Source organism: Sus scrofa, chromosome 10 (assembly GCF_054392235.1).
Source record: "Sus scrofa isolate SSC_HxYL_T2T_F1_AM1 chromosome 10, Sscrofa_HxYL_maternal_Yorkshire_Landrace_v2.0, whole genome shotgun sequence".
NCBI classification, from domain to species: Eukaryota; Metazoa; Chordata; class Mammalia; order Artiodactyla; family Suidae; genus Sus; species Sus scrofa.
Window position 1 is genome coordinate 18,803,219 of NC_139392.1, and position 22,947 is coordinate 18,826,165.

The window sequence follows — 22,947 nt, forward strand, 5'->3', positions numbered from 1 at the left end:
TCACATTCATAAAATTCAACTCATGATATTTCTGCACAACTTTGGGAACTAATATGAATACATATGAGAAAATAGAATTTCAGTGAGAATAAGGAATTTGCTCAAGGTTGTAACACTTATGTATCACAGACTGAGATTCAAAACTAGGCCCCCGGCATTTCTGTCGTGGCACAGTGGTTAATGAATCCAACTAGGAACCATGAAGTTGTGGGTTCGATCCCTGGCCTTGCTCAGTGGGTTAAGGATCCGGTGTTGCTGTGAGCTGTGGTGTAGGTCGCAGATGTGGCTCAGATCCCACATTGCTGTGGCTGTGGTGTAGGCCAGTGGCTACAGCTCTGATGAGACCCCTAGCCTGGGAATCCCCATATGCCACAGGTGACGCCCTAGAAAATACAAAAAAAAAAAAAAGACGAAGAGACAGAGGATCAACAGAATAGAAGAGAGAATCCAGAAATAAACCCAGACATCTATGGTCAATTATTCTTCAACAAAGAAGGCAAGAATATAAAATGGGAAAAAGAGAGCTTCTTCAGCAAATGGTGCTGGCAAAACTGGACAGCTGTATGCAAATCAATGAAACTAGAACACATCCTCACACCACACATAAAAATAAACTCAAAACAGCTTATTAAAGACTTAAACCTAAGACATGACATTATCAAACTACTAAAAGAGAACAGAAGCAAAACATTCTCTGGCACAAACTGAACAAATGTTTTCTTTGGTCAGTCTCCCAAGGCAATCAAAATAAAAACAAAAATAAACAAATGAGACCAAATCAAACTTATAAGATTTTGCATGGCAAAGGAAACCATAAACAAAATGAAAGGACAACCTATGGAAAGGGACAAAATGATGCAAATGACAAGAGCTTAATCTCCAAAATATAGAGACAACCGTACAACAGCAACAACAAAACAAGCAACCCAGTTGAAAAATGGGCAGAAGACCTAAATAGGCATTTCTCCAAAAAAGGCAAATGGATGGCCAGTAGGCACTTGAAAAGATGTTCAACACCACTAATTATTAGAGAAGCACAAATCAAAACTACAATGAAGTACCACCTCTCACAGAATGGCTATCATTAATAAGTCTACAAACAACAAATGCTGGAGAGGGTGTGGAGAAAAGGGAACCCTCCTACATTGCTGGGAATGTAAACTGGTACAACCACTATGGAAAACAGCATGGAGGGTCATCAGAAAACTAAATACAGAACTACCATATGATTTAGCAATCTCACTCCTGGGGATACATCCGAACCAAACTCTCACTCAAAAAGATACATGCACAGAGTTCCCATTATGGCACAGTGGAAACAAATCCAACTAGGATCCATGGGGATGTGGATTTGATCCCTGGCCTGGCTCAGAGGGTTGGGCATCCAGCATTGCTGAGAGCTATGGTGCAGGTGGCAGACGCGGCTCAGATCCCAAGTTGCTGTGGCTGTGGTGTAGGCCAGCAGCTGTAGCTCCGACTGAACCCTGGGAACTTTCATATACCATGGATGTTGCCCTTAAAAAAAAAAAAAAAAAAAAGGATACATGCACACCTATGTTCACTGAGCACTATTCACAACAGCCAAGACATGGAAACAGCCTAAACGTCCATTAACAGATGAATGGATAAAGAAGATGCGTGTATATATAGAGTGTAAGACTACTCAGCCATAAAAAAGAATGAAATAATGCCATTTGCAGCATCATGGATGCAACTACAGATTATCATACTAATGAAGCAAGTCAGAAAGAGAAAGACAAATACCATATGATATCACTCATATGTGGAATCTAAAATATGGCACAAATGAACATATCTATAGAACAGAAACAGACTTACAGACATAGAGAACAGACTTTGGATTGCCAGTGGGGAGGGAGGAGAGAGTGGAATGGACTGGGAGTTTGAGGTTAGCAGAGGCAAATTATTATAAATAGGATGGATAAACAACAAGGTCCTACTGTATTGTGCTGTGGGATATACCCATTCTCTTGGGATAGACCATGATGGAAGATTAAATAAGAAAAGGAATGGACAGGAGAGGATTAAAATGGTGGAATAGAAGGACTGGAGCTCAACTTCTCTCCTAAAAATAACAGAATTCACAACTAAAAGCTGAGCAATCCCCACCCAAATGGACTGGAAACCTTAAAAACGATACCCTACTGCAGAAGAAAAAGAGGCCACATCAAGAGGTAGGAGGGGCGATTTCACAATATAAACAACCCCATACCTCCTGGGTGGGAAGCCCCACAGACTGGAAACTAACTGGTTCACAGAGACTCACCTACAGGAGTGAGAGTTCTGAGCCCCACATCAAACCCTCACATGCTGGGATCTGACACTGGGAGAAAGAGCCCCTCGAGCATCTGGCATTGAAGGCCAGTGGGGCTTGTGTGCAGGAGCTCCACAGGACTGGGGGAAACGGAGACCCCATTCTTAAAAGGCGCACACAGACGTCCACGTGCACTGGATCCCAGGGCAGAGCGAGGTCTCCATAGGAATCTGGGTCAAACCTGAGTGCAGTTCTTGGAGGACATCCTGGGAAAACAGGGGTGAACATGGCTTGCTGTGAGGGAGGGACATTGAAGGCAAAGCTCTCAGGAATATTCAGCAGCTGCCTTTCTCTGGAGGGGACCCTTTTGGGAAAATCTGGCCCCACCTGCCAGTCAGCAGCTGAGAAGCCCTAGGGCAAACAACAATCCAGGTGGGATCACAGCCCCACTCCTCAGTAAACAGGCTACCTAAAGACCCCTCAGGCATACAGCTGCCTCTAATCCCATCCAGAGACGAAGCCCCACCCCCAGAGGGATTAGAATCAGCTCCACCTACCAGTGGGCAGGCATCAGCCCCTCCCATCAGGAAGCCTACAGCAAGCCCCCATACTGACTTCAGACACAAGGGGGGCAGACACCAGAAGTAAGAGAGGCTACGACCCTATTATCTGTAAAAAGGTCACCACACCAAAAACCTATACAAATGAAAAGACAGAGAACTATAACTCAGATGAGGGAGAAAGGAAAATCCCCAGAAAATCTGCTAAGTGATGAGGAGATTCTCAGCCTCCAGGAAAAAGACTTTAGACTGTTGATGCTGAAGATGATTCAAGGCATTGGAAATAAACTGAAGACAAAGATGGATAACTTGCAGGAAACACTGACCAAAGAGATACAAGATATAAAACTTAAACAAGAAGAGATGCAAAATACAATAACTGAAATAAAAAATTCACTAGAAGCAGCTAACAGCAGAATACAGGAGGCAGAAGAACGAATAAGCGAGGTGGAAGACAGATTAGTGGAAATTACGGATGCGGAACAGAAAAGAGAAAAAAGATTGAAAACAAATGAAGAGAGTCTCAGAGAACTCTGGGACAATGTTAAACGCACCAACATCTGTATTATAGGGGTGCCAGAAGGAAAAGAGAGAGAGAAGGGGACAGAAAAAATATTCCAAGAGATATAACATGGGGAAAGAACCCCCCTAACATGGGGAAGGAACCACTCACTCAAATCCAGGAAGCACAATGAGTACCATACAAAATAAACCCAAGGAGGAATACACTGAGACACATATTAATCAAACTGACAAAATTAAAGACAAAGAGAAAATCTTGAAAGCAGCTAGGGAAAAGAAACAAGTCACATACAAGGGAACCCCGGTAAGGTTATCGGCAGATTTTTCAACAGAAACTCTGCAGGCCAGAAGGGAGTGGCATGATATACTTAACGTGATGAAAGGAAAAAATCTCCAACCAAGATTACTCTACCCAGCAAGGCTCACATTCAGATTTGAAGGAGAAATCAAAACCTTCACAGATAAGCAAAAGCTAAGAGAATTCAGCAATACTAAACCAGCCTTACAACAAATACTAAAGGAACTTCTCTAGGCAGAAAAGAAAAGACAGCAACAGGAAACAAAAATTCCACAAATGACAAGGCTCACCAGTAAAGGGATATATACAGTAAAGATACGAAATCATCCATGCACAATTATGCCACCAAAATCAGAAATCATGAGAAGAGGTGAGTACAAATGCAGGACACTGGAGATGAACTTGCAATTAAGAGAACAACAACTTAAAACAATCTCATATACATATAGACTCATATCAAAACTTCAGAATAACTGCAAACCAAAAATCTACAATTGATACACAAATGAGGAATCTCTGAAGAAATATATCTCATAGTAAATAAGAGCATAATCCACCATGAATGGGGTCATTTGACATCATTCTTGGAATGCTGAAGTCTTCTTAGAACTGATTATGATTTCCTCTTCATCAAAGAATTTATGATAATTATAATTAAATAATTCAACTGTACAATATAGTTCTACAATTGCATTATTAATAACCATTTCTCTCCATGGTACAATGTAAAGTCTACAATGTCTTGTTTATCACATTACCTAGAATGGTGTAATGCCTTTATTGAAGAATCAATAAGATGTAACAAATTGTGAGGACATATTTATATAGTTACACTGTTTTTTAACCAATTTATTCATTTTATATTTTACTTATTTTCAGAGGGTGTATTATTTTTGTTATTCTTACCAGTTAAGTTATTCTTTTTAATATGCTATAAAAAATATTTAATAGTATATAAGGCTTTCTTCTTTATAAATTTTAGTTGTATAATAAATTTTAATATAATGCTAATTTTTAAAGAAAAATTAAAATGTAATAGATAATACTAAATAGTAAAGATGAAAGCCATAAACAATGGGATAAAATATATAATAAATTTCCTATTTGTCTCAAAAAAAAAAAAAGGAAAGAAAAGGAATGGATATACAATATGACTGGGTTACTCTGCTATACAGCAGAAACTGGCACAGCACTGTAAATCAACTATAAGTTTTACAAAAGATTTACTGGGTTCATGCACTGTGCAGAGCTTTGAGCTAGGCACTGTAATGTATTTACAGAAGCAAAAGGCACATGAACTGTTCCAAAGCACATAATCTAGCACAGTTACAGATATGCACAAGCAGATTTAATATAAGGCTGGTAATACATCCAAAATAGAGATTAAAAGAGAATTTTATAGGTGTGCAGAAGGGGAGAGTAACTCTACAAACAGGACCTGAGAATCAAAACTGCTTGCTTACATGCCCTGTGTTAAAACAGTTTCCACCTTGTCTGCCTATCTCTACTTTAATCCATGCGATGTGTTAACAACAGTCAGTTAATATTCTTAAATACTTTTTCTTTGCTCCCTTCAGAAAGATGCAGAATTTGGACTTCACTTTTAAAAATAAGTGTGACTTTGATAAGTGACAAGGCAGATGTCAGAACTACTGGGATACAGAAAATCTAACAAGGTATTTGAAGAAGCAGACAGTGCAGTAGGAAAAGTGCTGTTTGGGAGGTATAGCAAGGAAATGCAATGGGGCATGAATCAGGAAAAGTGGGCCATGCCAGATGTGAGGCATTTCAGTTCAAGTCCAGGGAATTAAGACTTAAGTCTATGCGCCATAGGGAAAAAAATAAAGGTATGAATAAAACTAACAGGAAAAAAAAAAAAAATGCCTCCAAGAACGTATCTCAAGGAATAAACATAAAAGTCCTTCAGGGAGTAGCAGGACAAGCCTGAACAAGAAAAAAAAAAAAAAAAAAAAAAAAAAAGTTTTACTATATTTGTGAAATTTCTGCATATGTTTTTCCATATAATGTTTAATGTATATTTTAAAAAGCAGCAGCAGTTGGAAGAAGTTGGGATACATTTAGTTTCTGTTAAGTTCATTTCAAGAATTTTAACAGCGTAGATCTGAACAAAATCCTATTTGTGTATGTTAGCAGGGTCGTAAGAAAATTGAGAATAAATTCTTCAATACTTTAGTATTCTCTTATTTCACAGCTACTTATATTTTGCCAATACAGAAGGAGTAAATGAAGAACTAGGAAAAAAACCTTCACTGCAGTAACACAAAAACATCTTCAGTGTAGGAAGGCAAAGAAGAAAGAATGAACACTAGTGTACAGATCACATACCACATTTGTTAAGGTCAATGAATGAGTTTCACTCCCTTTTACTCCAGTACAGAAGGTCCTCCAACCATCTGGCACCCAACCACCTTTGCATATTTTTTTTTCCAGTTAACCCATACTTCTTGTCTCCTAAGAGTGCTTTTCTCATTCTTACTGTCATGACTTTTCACTGTTTTCCCACATATAAATTCAAGCCATTCAATAAGGCCAAGCTTTCATCTTATCTCCTTAGAGAAGTCTTTTTTTTTTTTAATAATCTTTTATTTTTTATTTTTGTATTGAAATATAGTTGATTTTCAATGTATTAATTTCTGCTGTAGAGCAAAGAGATTCAATAATACACACACACATGCACATACACATTCTTTCTTATATTCTTTTACATTATGGCTTATCTCACAGGATACTGAATACAGTTCCCTGTGCCATACAGCCCCAACCCCAGGTCCACCCCTACCTCACCCTCCTTCCCCCTTGGCAACCACAAGTCTGTTTTCTATGTCTGTGAGTCTGTTTCTGTTCTGTACATAGGTTCATTTGTGCCATATTTTAGATTCAACATGTAAGTGATATCATATGGTGTTTGTCTTTGTCTGGCTTACATCATTTAGTATAATAATCTCTAGGTGCATCTATGTTGCTGCAAATGGCACTATTTCATTCTTTTTTATGGCTGAGTGATATTCCATGGTATATATGTACCACATCTTAACCCATTCATGTTGATGGACATCTAAGTTATTTCCATGTCGTGGCTATGATTATCGAGGTACATGTATCTTTTTAAATTAAAGTTTCTTTCCAAATATATACTCAGAAGTGAGACTGCTGGATCATATGGTAATTCTATTTTTAGTTTTTTTGAGAACTCCATACTGTTTCCATAAACAAGTAAGGGGAAACTAAAGAAAAGCAAATATAACAGGAAATGTAATCTGATTCATTTTCTTACAATGCTAAACAAAAATTCAAATAAGACAAAAAGCAAACTCTTAACTTACCCCATTTAAGCTGCCCAAATCTTTCACCAAATGTTCATCAGCAGAGGCATCGTAATTGATTACAGCGTGTTGCTTATCCACACTACGAGACTGACAGAAAATTTTTAAAGTTAATAAACACAAGAAAATATTGAAATAAATAACAAAAATAAGGATTTCTAGCTAAATACTTTGTATTAATAGGACAGAAGAGAGACATAGGGAAATATCAAAGTGAAAGTAAATCAAATGAGACTTTAACTGTTACAATTCAACACAAATTTGGCATCACTTCCCAAAGAGGAAAGCCGCCAAAATTTTAAGGCATTCCTTTCTACCGAAGTCACACGTTCTACTTTGCAGAGATTTTAAATCAGCTGATTTTGCTGAATGTATCAAATGACAATGTTTTTTTTACAATTTGAAACTCTTATATGGAAATCATGTGAATTATCAAATTATCATTTTATAATGTCTTATAAATCTTATTCTAGTATAGTATCTTTCAATACTAAAAACTGTACCATAAATTGTTTAAGGAGTCTGAAGATGAAGATGAAAGGGCCGTAATGTGATATGCTCCCGAATAAGCTGACCCTCACTTAAACTGTGGGTTCTAAAACTCAGGGGAGAGCTCTAAGCGAGAAAGAAGAAAAGCCAAAAAGAGGAACTGATACGACAAACTGATTTCTGAAAATTGCCTTTATGTCTCTTTCAAAGCACACATACACTCTTTCTCTCCACAGCTTAGTGAGCTATTTGTACATGAAAGCAGCTCAAAGATGAACGAGAAGCCTCTGGACATTTTTTTACTGAAAGGAACTACCAGAATAGTGACAGGAAGAAATAGTCTGAGAACCAGTGAATGTGAACTCAGCGACCATTTATTACAGGATGACTACGAGAACCTTTGTCGAGAAGAAGCCAGGGACGCATCCGGAATGGGGAGCAGACCTAATTTCCAGTTTCCGGGCCAGCGTGTAAAGAGCGTGGACGTCATCCTCACAACAAGAAAAAGCTTAAACGGAAAATCAACAACCTGCTTTAGTGTCACCAGAAAATTGAGGTCCTAAGGTCAACCGCCACCCGAGAACCACCACGGTGGGTGAACAGAGACAGAGCGGAGAACCACAGCTTGCTGGGAGCAGAAACGACCGCTCCCTCCTGCAACTGGTAGAAAAACTATACGGTGAAGCGCTTAATGGCTGGAGCCTTGAGTGTGAACTACCTGGAGAGCTGAGAACCCCCAGGGACACAGCCTTGGGGGGAACATCATTTTTTCGTGAGTTTCCCTCCAGAAGTCCCACAAGCATCTCAGGGGAAGGACTGGAGAAAAATCTCCTGCTCCTGGCAAGGTGAGGAGGAAAGCAGTCATTCGGAGATACACCCATCCTGTTCTCCTCACCCAGAGCCTGCCTCCAGGCAAACTGCTCTAACGGAGCTTGTTCAACCGAACCAATGTGGGTTTTTACGGAACCTCACTGACATGGGAGAATGGAAATACCCAACTCCAGCCTCCTGAGTGACCTTGGTAAAATGACTTATCTTTGTTTAATCGTTCTATACAAAAGGTTGACAGCTTTTTTTTGATGAGACTGAAAGTATGGGAAGCATCTGAAAAGGCAGTACTGCCCTGCTTAAAACAAACTCCCCAGTCCTCTTACTAGCCAAGGTAAAACATCTCAAGTCTTTAATATAGCACCCAAGGGCCTCCAAGGTCTGGCCCCCCAAAACGTCCCTGTCTTAATCTCTCAAAACATTTGCCTTCACGTCCTACATACAAACGGCAAGGAACTATTTTAAACACCTAAAACAGACACTTCAATACCACGTACTCAACCATACTCTAGCCTTCCAGAAACCATGTATTCATCTTTTAAGGTAACTGAGAGTAAGCCGCCTCCTCCAGGAAGTCTCTCCAGATTTCACATTCCCATAATTCCTTGCAGGCAGAACTGACCAATCTCTTTTTTGTGTACCTCATGCCAACTCCCATCAGTGTCCTGGGTCATGCTGTTCACACTTAGCTGTTTACACGCAATCTCCTTCTATGAGACTCTAAGCCCTAAAGGACAGAGAGACCCCATCTGTGGGCACAATGATATCTCAACACTCAGCATAGTGTCTAGTACATAGTATGTGCTTTAAAAAGCTTGATGGAAAGAAAATCCATGCTATTTGGCCAATTTCACTGTATACAGAAGGTAGGTAGAAAAGTTTTCTTACATAATAAAAGAGCAAAAGTACTGAAGTTACAAAATTCAAACCAAATTTTGAGCAACTACAAAGCAGGTAGCTTAAAACAACAGAACCAAAATAACAAAACAAATTCTGGCTCTCAGATAATTAAAAAAGCAGAAGAATTTGGCAAATAAGAGTATCAAAATGAAGCAAGAATACTTCTTCATTTGTTTAAGAATACTTCCTCTCCTGCAACAAACAAGCCAGAAAAAGTCTCTCATTGAATAAAAGTCAACACATAAAAAACAATTCAAAAAGTATTTTTTAAAACACAACAATTTCAGGCCAGGCACAACAAAAAAAGCATTCGAGACTCAAAGTGACTAATTTCTACAAACTATGAAATGGAAAAATGACTTCTTGATCTTGATATGTGTCATACATGTTTTAGGTATGAAATAGCCACTGATTAACATTATTCTCTCTTCTTCCTACTAAAAATCTAAGAGACAAATACATGGATACACATGCTAAGAAAAAACTAAAAAGAGAACATCTGCCACTGTATGTCATCATCATTTAAAATTTTTAAAAGATACCGTAGCTGAAAGATTCTTTAAAGTCCAGTTACAGTTTTACAGTCATGATAATATCTAGTGATTTATTCTTTGCTACGCAACTCAATTTGCACAGAGGCATCCAATACATTGTAAAAAAACCCACTGACCACGTCTTTCTGAATCTTATTTTATCATCTGTAAAGTGGAGATAATTATATCTCTTAGAAATTGTTGAGGAACAACAAAAAACAGAAATAAACATTGAGAACTAGAAACTACATGGTACTTTTAATAGTCATAATACTGCACCACTCAAAACAAAGTATAATCTTTATTCAATAATTACATTTTATATATTTCATCCATGGCTCTCTAAGATCTGTTACATAACAGGTCTTATGAAATATAGTCATCTTCCTATAGCAAGACAAACCACTCAGCAAGTTAATTAACTTGCTAAAGTGGTAGAAACAGAACTGGAATTCCAGAATCCCTTGTTTAATCAACTACTCTTTAATACCCAAGCATATTTTCTTCTCAATGACCACATTCTTTAGACTGTCTTTTATGGAGTGAGATGACATAACAACAACAAAAAAAATTCAGAACACCTTTTTTGGTTATAATTAACAAAAAAATATAATTGTAACAAACAGATTACACAACCTTATGGATAATTTGATTCCTTTTTGTACTGGGTTTAAACTACATTATCATCACGGTATTTTTTTAAATGCTCACAAATCTATTTGTAGTTGAAATCTTTACAGGTTAGAAACTACTAAAAATTATTCAGAGACAGAGATTCTAAAATTTAACACCTAACCAGTGGTTGTTTCCTGTAAAAAATGGAAGGTTTTAAACCAAAAATGCTAAATTAGGTTCACCAAATTTTAAAAGCTCTTCTTTTATTTATTCATAAAAAAGCAATCAAACAGTAACTATCTGTATTTCTAACAATTTTAATTATCATACCAACTGATCTAACCAATGTTGAACCACTTCATTTACATAAAGCCTTAAAATGAAAACATAATTTCATCAACTCTAGGGCTCTAATTTTTCAAAACAGATATATTTTTCATTTATATACTTGCGAAAGTCTCCACTATATAATCCATACCTATAACTAATCCAAAAATTAGTTCATTTTTCAGAAACGATATTAAAAGAATAAGATTTTTTAAATCCATTTATTTTACTAATATACTATGAAAAATTAAATCTTTTAAAAACTAAATACAATTTGCCAATATGTTTTCTTACTTCTAAACACAATATGTACCTCTCTGGATTAAGAAAAGTCCCATTCATTTGTAGTGTTGATTCAGACTACCACATAAGCAGCATGTCAATTAAACCATGGACCTTCTTCAGAAAATACAGTGACTAGGGCAGTGCCAAAAGCGGTATGCTGCTAGCAGAAAAAGGACGTACGTATTTTTGGAGGCAACTGGGTTTTTTTTCTTGCCTGATTACAGAGTTTCCTCATCAAGTTTATATTTTATTTTTAAAATAAAGCATCAATAAGAAATAGTCATAAGTAGGATAGATGCTCACATTAGACACACACATTGATGAAGATGAAAAAAATTTTTTTTAACTTCTTATAGTGGTAGTAATGGTCTCTACGCATTAAAAAAATTACTGATTTGGCTTTGAATTTCTGTTATAAAGGAATTATTTCAATTATGATATCTGAATCAACTCAAAGATACTTAAAAAAATCCATTACCACTGATTTCCTTTCAGTTTTTTCAATGTGGTAAATTATATATAAATATTCGGGGAGGGGAGGAAGAACTGGGAGGGTGAGAATAACACACACACACTACTGTATAGAGTAGATGATTAGCGAGAAGCTACTGTTAGAGCACAGGAAAATCTACTCAATCGTTTATCATAACCTACATGGGGAAAAAGAATGGATATATTTATATGTATGACTGCTTCATTTTGCTGTACACCTGAAACTAATAAAATATCGTAAATCAACTATACTTCAATAAAATTAAATTAAAAAAATATATATACAAACACAATATTTGTCATTTTAACCATTTTAAGTGTACAGTTCAGAGGCATTAATTTACAGTGTTGTGCAGCTTATCACCACTATCCATTTCTAAAATTTTTTCATCACTCCAAATAGAGACTAACTGTACAGCAATGACTCTCCAACCCTCCTGCCCCCAGTCACTTGGTCACCACTCATCTACCTTGTGTCTCCATGAATTTCAGTTAGGTGTTTCATATAAGTGGAATCATGCAATATTTGTCATTTGCGTCTGGTGGTTTCCAGGTAAGGTGACATTCACAAATATGGAACAGTACCTTCTGGGGTACACAATTCAAACCATAACAGAGGTATAGAGATTTAGTCTTGAACTCTTCATTCTGTACCACTTGTCTATAGGTCTACCTTATGCCAATATCACTAACTTCGTAGTAAATTTTGAATTTGAGAAGTGTGTTATCTAACTTTATTCTTCTTTTTCAAGGCATTTTACCACTTTTTAATTCTGCCAAACTTTGTTCCAAGCTCCTCAGAAACAAAAAATCTTTAATCCATCTTCACTATGGGTCCCATTTTCCTGCTTCTTTACAGCCCTGATGATTTTTTATTGGATACCAGATGCTGGGAGTTTTACTTTTTGAATGTTGGGTATTTCTGTACTCCTGTAAATATTCTTGAACTTTGCTCTGGGACACAGTTAAGTTACTTAAAGACGGTGTGACCCTTTGGGGTATTGTTTTTAAGATTCAGGTAAGAGTAGAACTCAGACCAGGGTTAATTATTTACCATTAGGAAGCCGTAGCGGCCAATGCCCTGCGAATTGTAAGGTTTTCCAGTCTGGCTGGAAAGGCGTACCATTCCTTACCCAGTCAGTGCCAGGCACTGTTACCTCTAACCTGTTCGAGCGTTCTTGCCCTGCCCCCAGGTAACTCCTGCACGTACGTATGCTGATCGGTACTCGACTGCATACTCGAGGGTAATCGTCCACAGGGCTCCTTCTCTCTCCTCTCCAAAACTGCGCTCCTACGGCCTGGAACCCATCTGGGTCTCCTCGGACTCTCGACTTCCTCGCTCCACCTCACAGATGGTCAGACAACTTCCACTTGTTACCCATAATCCAGGACACAGACACCTGACCAGTTGTGTCTTTTAAGCTCACCTCCATCTAAGAACAGATTTATCCTGCAAGCTCCTCAACAGCCATTTCCACATTTCGTAAGATACTGCTCTGCTGGCTGATACACACAGAAAGTACCACTTCCACTCTTTTAATGAATGAGTTCCCCCATTGCGAATCTAAGACAGCTTTCAGTTTCAAGCGGACTATATCCGAACAGAATCATTCTTGCCTTCTTAGCTGCCAGTCTCACCATTCCACTTCACTGAGAAGCCTAGAAAACCGCTCTTCTATTTCTCTCATTGAATTTATTTAATTAAAGTATCATAATATGTGTATATAACTCACTTATATACTCATATAGCTATATAGTGGCTTTACTTTTGCTGTCTCAAAACTACAAAATAAGATCTTTTTATACTTTGCAAGTAAAAATATGTATATAACCATATGCAAATTTGACTTCTCTAGGGGTAATGGAGGGTTTTTCAGTTTCAGACTATTAATATTTTCGGCCAAATAATTCTTTGTTGTGTTTGGTGGGGGCGTGGAGGGTATAAAGAAGTATGTTATTCACCTGATCATTCGGACCTCTGCCCACTGCACGTCGGCAGCAACCACCTCCAACCCTCCACCATGCGTAACAATCAAAATGACTTCGGACATTGCCAAACATCCTTCAGGGGTGTGGGGAGAGGCAGAATCACCCCCTGTTGAAAACCACTGGGCTAAGAGAATAAACATTTCTATTCTAGGCACTTTGTTTACAGTTTTTAACTAAAAAAAGGGGGTAAGGGGACAAGGGGATAAGATGTTATTGTCAGGATCTATTAAAATAACTAAATCCCCCAAAACCTGGGGATCCATTTTTCTGCTAATTACCTTGCTCAAAGATACCTTTAAAGTATCTTTCAAAAGTAACTCCCTTATACATAATTCAGTTAACACCAACAAAATCTGTATGGCTCAAACTACTGGAACACATCATCATGAACATCTCTAAAAGAAGGAGATTAATTCAGTATCAATTAAGTATGATTAAAATTCAGTTTTACTTCATGCTATGTTCATTTTATGAATTATTTACAAGTCTTATTTTAAAAGTGTATAATGTGAAATTTCTTACTTCTTAAGAATAAGCTTCTCTATTTAAAGCTCTCATTTTTCAAAATATATTCTCCAAGACTTAGAATTTAGTTTTAAATAATACAAGGGAGAGAAAATTAATTAAGCCAATAGCTGGAGCTAAAAGAGAGAGAGCCAGGAAGTTCAAGTCTTACAAGTAATGCTGCTCTTGAAAGGAAAGAAAAACTATTTTATAGCAATGGTAGGACTCGAGAAGACACACCCAGGAGGAAGATGCAGTTACCTGCAACATGAGCTCACAGTCATCTCTTCCAACAAAAATCATTTCTCGCGGCAGCCTGTGGCGCGTGCCTCCACTGCTCACCAAAAACCAGGATGTTAAGCTCATTTTCTGCTTAGCTTCTAAGTCTCTGGCAAGGCTACGTCATCCTGTAGAGGGAGATTCAGAAAAACATACAGTCAAATTATTTTCAACTCTAGTATCTATTCACCAAATGCTATATACGCAGGCCTAGGACTAGAACTGCATTCGACATTTTTCCCTGACTAAATAAACAGTCGGTCCACAGATCCCAGGAAACAACATATCTATCAAATTCTCATCAGTAAAGTAAGTCCCTGGACTCCACCAAGAATTCAATTAAAAAGGAAGCTATCAGGCAATTAAGCATCTAGTCGACTAATAAGATTTATCACCCTTCTGAAAGGCTTTGAGCACAGCTTATAAAGTCCACAATCCTCAAGTAAATGATCACATTAGTATCATGTTAAGCTCAGTAAACACGAGGGAATACTAGGGGTTCCCAGTGCGGCACAGTGGGTTAAGAATCTGACTGCTGCAGAGGTGCAGGTTCGATCCCTGACCCAGTGCAGTGGGTTAAAGGATCTGGCATTGCCGCAGCTGTGCCACAGGCTGCAGCTACGGCTCATATTCGATCCCTGGCCCAGGAACTTCCACATGCTGTGACTGCAGCCATAAAAAGTTAAAACAAACTAAATACTAGGAACATTGTATAAATAAGCGTCTAACTTACACATGCTTTGAAAAACAGATTAAATTCAAATGAATATATTTGATACCTGATTAAGAGCTAACAACAGACACCAAAGAAACTGTTTCTTTGTCTATCAAGTGTAGACACCTGATGTACTTTCAAACATGCAATTTCAATTTCTCTGTCCTCATAATACTATATACTCTCAAAATACATTTTTTCTAGAGCAGCACTTAAACTTTTTGTTCTTAAGACCATTTTACACTCTCTAAAAAAAAAAAAAAAAAAATAGGAGCCTAAAGAACATTTTGTTTACAGGGCTTAGATATATTAATATTTACCATATTAGAAATAAAAACTGGAGTTCCTGCTGTGGCACAACTGCACCAGTGGCATCTTTGAAGCACTGAAACGTGGATTTGAATCCTAGCCTGGCATAGTGAGTTACAGATACAGCGTTGCCATAGCGGCAGTACAGATCACAACTGTGGCTAGGATCTGATCCGTGGCCTGGGAACTCCAGATGCCACGGGGCAGCCAGAAAAGAAAAAAAAAGAAAGAAAAATGGAGAAGATATTATTAATTTACTTAAAATTATCAGTAAGTCAATTTACGTAAAAATAGCTAATATTTTCATGAAAATTAATTATATTTCCAAAAATATTAGTGAGAAGAATAATGCTATTTTACAAATCACTTTAACATTTGGCTTAATAAGAGGATTTTCATATCTGCTCCTCATTCAATCTGTTGCCATGCAATGTTTAACTTAAAATATTTTAGGAGTTCCCGTCGTGGCGCAGTGGTTAACGAATCCGACTAGGAACCATGAGGTTGCGGGTTCGGTCCCTGCCCTTGCTCAGTGGGTTAACGATCCGGCGTTGTCGTGAGCTGTGGTGTAGGTTGCAGACGCGGCTCGGATCCCGCGTTGCTGTGGCTCTGGCGTAGGCCGGTGGCTACAGCTCCGATTGGATCCCTAGCCTGGGAACCTCCATATGCCGCGGGAGCGGTCCAAGAAATAGCAACAACAACAACAACAACAACAACAACAAAAAAAGACCAAAAAAAAAATAAAATAAAATAAAATATTTTAAAAGCTAGCTTCACACAGATAATTAGTGGGAAAAGGGAAACTTATTTAATAGTCTTTCCAAATAACCAAAGATAGTTTTACCTGACACTACATCAAAATTTCACAGGTGGTAATTTCTTGAAAGTTGTTTACAATATGCAATCTGAAATTTTCCATACTTTGTAACATGAAAATCCATCTTCTACTTTGAAAGGATTCTGTATCATTGCACAATGGTCAATTTGAAAAACATTGGTTCCCTGAGCTACAGAGATCTTCCATGTGATGATGCATTTCATTACACGGTTTTAAAGTATCATATTCATTAATATCAGAAAAGTCTTTAAGTACAGGGCAGCTGGTAAGCTCATGCTGGCAGAATCACGTTTTCAAAAATTCTAATATTCTCTTGAAAGTATAAATTTTATTGGCAAAAAATACCATCCATTGTGTCTGCCAAATACTCAAGTCTACAAAACCATCATCTGTCTGTCAGTCACTGTTTTAAGTACAAATGGTGTTTTATGAAACAAATGGCCAGTTCAGCTTGCAGCTCAATGACAAAAATGCTTTTCCCTGAAACTACCATGGTATTTTGGTATACAGCACACATGCTCTGTGTATAGTTCTGTCACACGGAATATTAAAAAGATGTGACTCAAAGGTCAATAAGCAATAACCTCAATCAATTTTTTTTGACGACACATGAAGATCCCAGGCCAGGGATCAAACTCATGCCATAGCAGATCCCCAACCAGCTACCACAAGGGAACTCCCATTTGTAACACTCCATCAAGGATATTCTTAAGTGAAGCTGCTTTTTTTCCTACCGGCCCAGTGCATGGCAGTGGAGAATATGATTACTATTACTAGCACAGCTTGGGGCCAATGCCTTGATCTGCACTAAGGTAGCAGCTGCTTTAGTCATCATTGTTTTTCGTACTATCAATTCAATGTCAAGTAATGCTTTGATAATATTATGAAAATAGTTTTGACCTTGTGACCTTTGAAATGGTTTCAAGGATTCCCAGATTTCTGTGGACTGAGCTCCGAGAACTACTGTCGCAGAGGATGTGGCTGTGTCATTAAAAGCATAAACCTAAGAGTCGGTCGGACAGGCGGAGAGGTCTGACCCCTGCTTCCACTACTTTTATTTCTGCATGACCTTGGGAAAGTTACATACCCCAAATGTAAAATGGGAATAAGGGCAGTATCTACTCAACAGTTTTTTTTCCTTATGGATCAAAAGAATACTACTTATAAATATTTTCCCATGAAATGATACATTCTGATACGATCTAATTAGAAGCAAACTATATTACACTGAACTGAAATGTTCTGGAATTAAAAACACATCTATACATTAAAAGAGAATCCCGTAAAATGTAGGATTTGAATATTAAGGTAAAAATTCTATATATTAAGAATTTATCTATACATACATGAAATAATGGGTTTCATCAAAACAAGCAAATAATCCCTGCAGAGTTAAAACAATTAAGTCTTACCACCCTCTTCAGCTTCCTAAATTGATATGGTCAATTTATGTGGATTCTTAACTCTTCCATTCACTTAATTCTTTGATGCAGATCCATCTGTCTACTCTTTATCGAATTGGGTTTTAGCATTTCATATGTATATCCTGGCCAAATCAATAGAAAATCAAAAAATTTTTACCTGAGGGAAAAACCTTCTATCTAAATATAGTATATAATTTGCATACTGCCTTTTCAAGGAAGGACAATTTTAAAACATGATGTTAAGAAGTCAATAGTTATAAACTCATTTAAGGGAACTGAAAGAAACTTCTTTTCCGCACTGTTGGTATGGACGATATCCATAAGACATGTTAAAGGAAACTGAATTAGCCTAAATACAGTATATGAAAAACCAGGGCCAACTATGGGCAACAAGAAGAGTTTAACATTTTCGAAATCACAAAGTAATATTAAGCATGACGCATATACTATAAAAATATTTTAAGCAGACAATATCAAACATAATTATATAATATGCAAATAAGTAATATATAACTCTACAATATATACATATAATCATACCATGATATAGAGTCAAATAAGGTAAAGTTTTCCATTTTATCTTGACTTTCAATAAGCTTAAAAGGTAACAAAAATACATATTTTCCTAAAAAACGAAAATAAAACACATAACCCTCACGATGAAGGGTGTTTATTTATTGAGATGGAACAGGGACCATGCGTCAGCTTCTACTCTCTCCTCAATGGGAAGGAGTGAGATGTGACCTGAACCCACTGTCCCTCAGTTTTCATCTGGCCTCTCTCCCGCTATCCACACAGCCTTCTCACTGATGCTGCAGGTGTAACGCTCTTCTACTCACTGAGTAACACTGACACTCAGGGGACAAAACTGAAACCTCTCGTGAGCTTCCTTAGCAGCCAAAGCAGAGATTTCAGCTCAGGTTCCTTTAGAGGGCAGGAAAAGGGGCCTTTGGGTTTGCCAACTGTACAGAATATACCCAAGGTCTTGACCTGGGCACCTCAGATATCCTATCTGTAAAAAGAAAAAACTAACAAACAAACAAAAAAAAACCCCAAAGACAAGAAGAGAGCACTTCAAGATAAAATGAGATATAGAAGGGGTATCTTGTACCATCTAGCATATTGGGAGGCACTAAATATATGCTCAATGCCTTTTCTCCCTCTCCTCTTAATCTTTTCATCCAAGTAATATACTAGCATCATAATATGAGATCAAAATATGTCAACCGAACAATAAAGATATATTGAATATCTTCTACATGAATGCTCTAAAATTATTCAGTTAAAGAAATATCTGGAGTTCCTATTGTGGCTCAGCAGAAACGAATTTGACTAGTACCCATGAGGACGCAGGTTCCATCCCTGGCCTTGCTCGGTGGGTTAAGGATCCTCGTTGCCATGAGCTGTGGGGTAGGTTGCAGACGCGGCTTGGATCTGGTGTTGCTGTGGTTATAAACGTGGGCCAGCGGTTACAGCTCTGGTTCAACCCCTAGCCTGGGATAGCCTCCATATGCCCACAGACGGTGGCCCTAAAAAGACAAAAAAAAAAGGAGAAATATTTAAGGGTAAAAATTGTAGCAGTATAGTATGCCTTATAGCTGACTCATAAAAATTTAAAATACTATAACCTCTATTTTGTACATATCTCAATCCTGAAGCAGTTCATTTAATGGGTCAATGACTAAAATTCCTGCAACACTTTCCCAAAGCACAAATAGTTGTCAGGTCATGCTGGGGATCTAAAGTCCGAAGGGTATGAAGGACCACTGACCTATGAAAAAATCATAGCCCCAGGCTTTCTCACATACTCAAGTACAACCACAAACTATAACCTTTGCCTCATGAGATGTAATTCCTCCCATTAAAAGTGGGGGTACAATTTCCCACTCCACAACTGTGGGCTCTGCCTCAGGACTGTCCTGGCCAGTGGGGTGATGTTAGTAGCTGTGGAGCGAGTTGCTTGAGCAACTGGGTCTGACCTCTTGCACCTCTGTCTTGCCCATAAAAAGAACATGCCCTCGTTAGCCCACTGGTTCAGGGAGGAGGGGAGACACGTAGAACAGAGGCTGAGGTCACATTCAACTTGGAGCCGGCCCCCAGCATATCATCCAACCCCTTGCGGAAGGACACTTATGTGAACAAGAATAAAATTACTGCTGTTTTCAAGCCACTGAGAGATGTGCAGCTTCTTCAATAAACAGTGTTGATAAACCTGGACAGCTACATGCCAAAGAGTCCAACTGGACTACTTTCTCACATCATCTACAAACAATACACTCAAAAAGGATTAAAAACTTATATGAAACCATGAAACTCCTAGAAGAAAACATAGGTAGTACACTGTTTGACACTGGTCTTGACAATAATTTTTTTTTTTTTTTTGGAGGGAGGGATATATCTCCTCAAGCAAGAGAAACAAAAGCAAATGATAAACAAGTGTGACTACTGCAAACTAAAACATTTTTGCACTAGGAAGGAAACTATCCACAAAATGAAAAGGGAGCCTACTGAATGAGAGGAGTTATCTGCAAACTATGCATCTGATAAGGGGTTCCTATGCAAACAATATATCTGATAAAGGGTAAATATATAAAGATCGCATGCATCTCAACAGTAACATCAACAGGCCCATGAAAAGATGCTCAACACTGCTAATAATCAGAGAAATGCAAAGTGAAACCACAATGAGACATCACCTCACACTTAGCAAAATGGCTATCAACAGAAAGACCACAAATTACAAATGCTGGCAAAGATGTCAGGAAAAGGGAACCCTTGGACACTGTTGGTGGGAATATAAATTGGTGTAGCTACTTTGAAAAACAGTATGGAGGTTCTCAAAAAAGTAAAAATAGAACTACCATAAGATCCTGCAATCCCATTTCTGGGTATCTATCAAAAGAACACAAAGGAGTTCCTGTCGTGGCTCAGTGGTTAACGAATCCGACTAGGAACAATGAGGTTGCGGGTTTGATCCCTGGCTTTACTCAGTGGGTTAAGGATCTGGCGTTGCCATGAGCTGTGGTGTAGGTAGAAGACGTGGCTCAAATCTGGCGTTGTTATGTCTGTGGCATAGGCCGGCGGCTACAGGTCCAATTAGACCCCCAGCCTGGGAACCTCCATATGCCGTGGGTGTGGCCCCAGAAAAGACAAAAAGACAAAAAAAAAAACAAACCCACAAAAATACTAATTCAAAAAGATACACACAACCCACTATTTACAGTAGGCAAGAGAGGGAAGCAACCTAAATGTCCATTAATAGATGAATGGATAAAGAGGACATATACATATTTACATAGAATGGAGTATTACTCTGTCATAAAAAAGAATGAAATTTTGCCTTCTGAAACAACATGTTCGGAACTGGTGGATATCATGCTAAGTGAAATAAGTCAGAGAAAGACATACTGTATGATATCAGTTATGTATGGAACCTAAAAAATAAAGAAAACTAGTGAATATAACAAAAAGGAAATGGATTCACAGATACAAACAAACTAATGGCTATCAGTGGGAGGGAGGAAAGGGGGAGAGGATTAAGAAGTACAAACGATTATGAAAAATATAAATAAGCTACATGGTATAATATACAGCATATGGAATATAGCCAGTAATAACTATAAATGGAATAGTATAATCTCCAAAAATTTTGAATCACTATGTTGTACACCTGAAGCTAATACAATATTGTAAATCAACTATAATTAAATTTTTTTTAAAAAGGAATTATCAGTAATTATTCTCAAACTTTTCCAAAAAACTGAAGAGGGGAGACATCCTAATTCATTCTATGAAGGCTGCATTACAATACCAAAGGCAGACATAGAAGCTACAAGAAAAGAAAACCACATCAATATGTTCTGTTATTGATGTAAGAATCTTCATCAAAATACTGGCAAATCAAATTCAGCAGCATATTGAAAGGATTACACACCATGGCTACACGGGATTTATTTCTGGAATGAAAAGATGGGTCAACATATGAAAATGAATCAGTGTAACAGAGTAGAACAATAATATGAAAGAAAAGTGATCATCTTAAATGATGGAGAAAATGCCCTTGGCAATATTCAAAATCCCTTCATGATAAAAATACTCGGTAAATTAGGAACATAAGGAAACTTTTTGAACATGATAAAGGCCAAATATGAAAAGCTCACAGCTAAATTCTTACTCAGTGATGAAAGAGTCTTTTCATCCTGTGCCCCTAAAATCAAACCTGTGCCCCTAAAATCAGAAATAAGAGAACACCTACTTTAAACGTTTCTACTTAACAAAAAGTACTGGGAGTCCTAGCCAGGGTAATTAGGTAAGAAAGAGAAATAAAAGGCATTAAAAGAAGTAAAAATCATCTCTGTCTAAAGAGGACATGATCTTATTTGTACAAAATGCTAAAAAGCCTACCAAAACAACAAACAACAAATCCCACACAATTATCAGAACTAATGAATGAACTCAGAAGTTTCAGGATATAAAATTAAGCAAAAATCTGCATTTCTATTTATGAGCAATGAATAGTCTGAAAAGAAAATTAAGAAAATTCTATTTATAACAGCATCAAAAAGAATAAAATATTTAGGACTATATAACCGAGATGGCCCAAGACATATACCTTAAAAAATACAAAGCACCGCTGAAGGTAGTGCTTAAAGAAGACCTAAACAGGAGTTCCCGTCGTGGCTCAGTGGTTAACAAATCTGACTAGGAACCATGAGGTTGTGGGTTCCATCTCTGACCCTGCTCAATCAGTTAAGGATCCGGTGTTGCCTTGAACTGTGGTGTAAAGGTCATCGATGTGGCTCGGATCCGGCATTGCTGTGGCTGTGGTGTAGGCTGGCGGCTACAGCTTCCACTGGACTCCTGGCCTGGGAACCTCCATATGCCACGGGAGCAGCCCTAGAAAAGGCAAAAAGACCAAAAAAAAAAAAAAAACCCAAATAAATATAAACACATTCTGCATTCATAGATATGAAGACTTAATATTGTCAGGCGACAAGACTACCAAAGCAATCTGCAAAATCAGTACAATCCTTATCAAAACCCCAACAGCACTGTCTGAAGAAACAGAAAAGTCCATCGAATAATTCATATGGAATCTCATGGGACCCTGGACAGCCAAAACAATCTTGAAAAAGAAAAGCCAATGTTGAAGAACTCGCATTTACTTACTTGAAAACTTCCTACAGGGTGACATTAAGTACAACAGGGTGGTGCTGGCACAAAGACAGACATATATGCCAATGGAATAGAATAGAGAACCCAGAAATAAATCTTTACATATACTGTCGGTCTACTGGTTTTCAACAAGGGTACTAAGACCACTCAATGGGGAAAAAGATAAGTCTCTTCAACAGTGCTGGAAAAATTGGATATCTACCTGCGAAAGAATAAAGCTATACTCTTACCCAACACCATACATAA

The 22,947-nt window shown here is 37.7% G+C and overlaps 1 protein-coding gene across 18 annotated transcripts in view; it reads right to left on the bottom strand.

The window, feature by feature from the left end:
• Nucleotides 1-22,947, bottom strand: part of CEP170 (centrosomal protein 170) — a 122,207-nt gene that overhangs the window by 75,438 nt on the left and 23,822 nt on the right. For all 18 annotated transcript variants that reach the window (XM_021064171.2, XM_084979267.1, XM_084979266.1 and 15 more), the window contains exons 2-3: nt 14,223-14,368; nt 7,000-7,089 (exon numbers count right to left, since the gene is read on the bottom strand). In XM_021064171.2, the coding sequence (XP_020919830.2) occupies nt 7,000-7,089; nt 14,223-14,327 (195 nt within the window). In that variant the 5' untranslated portion in view covers nt 14,328-14,368. The remainder of the gene's footprint in view (nt 1-6,999; nt 7,090-14,222; nt 14,369-22,947) is intronic.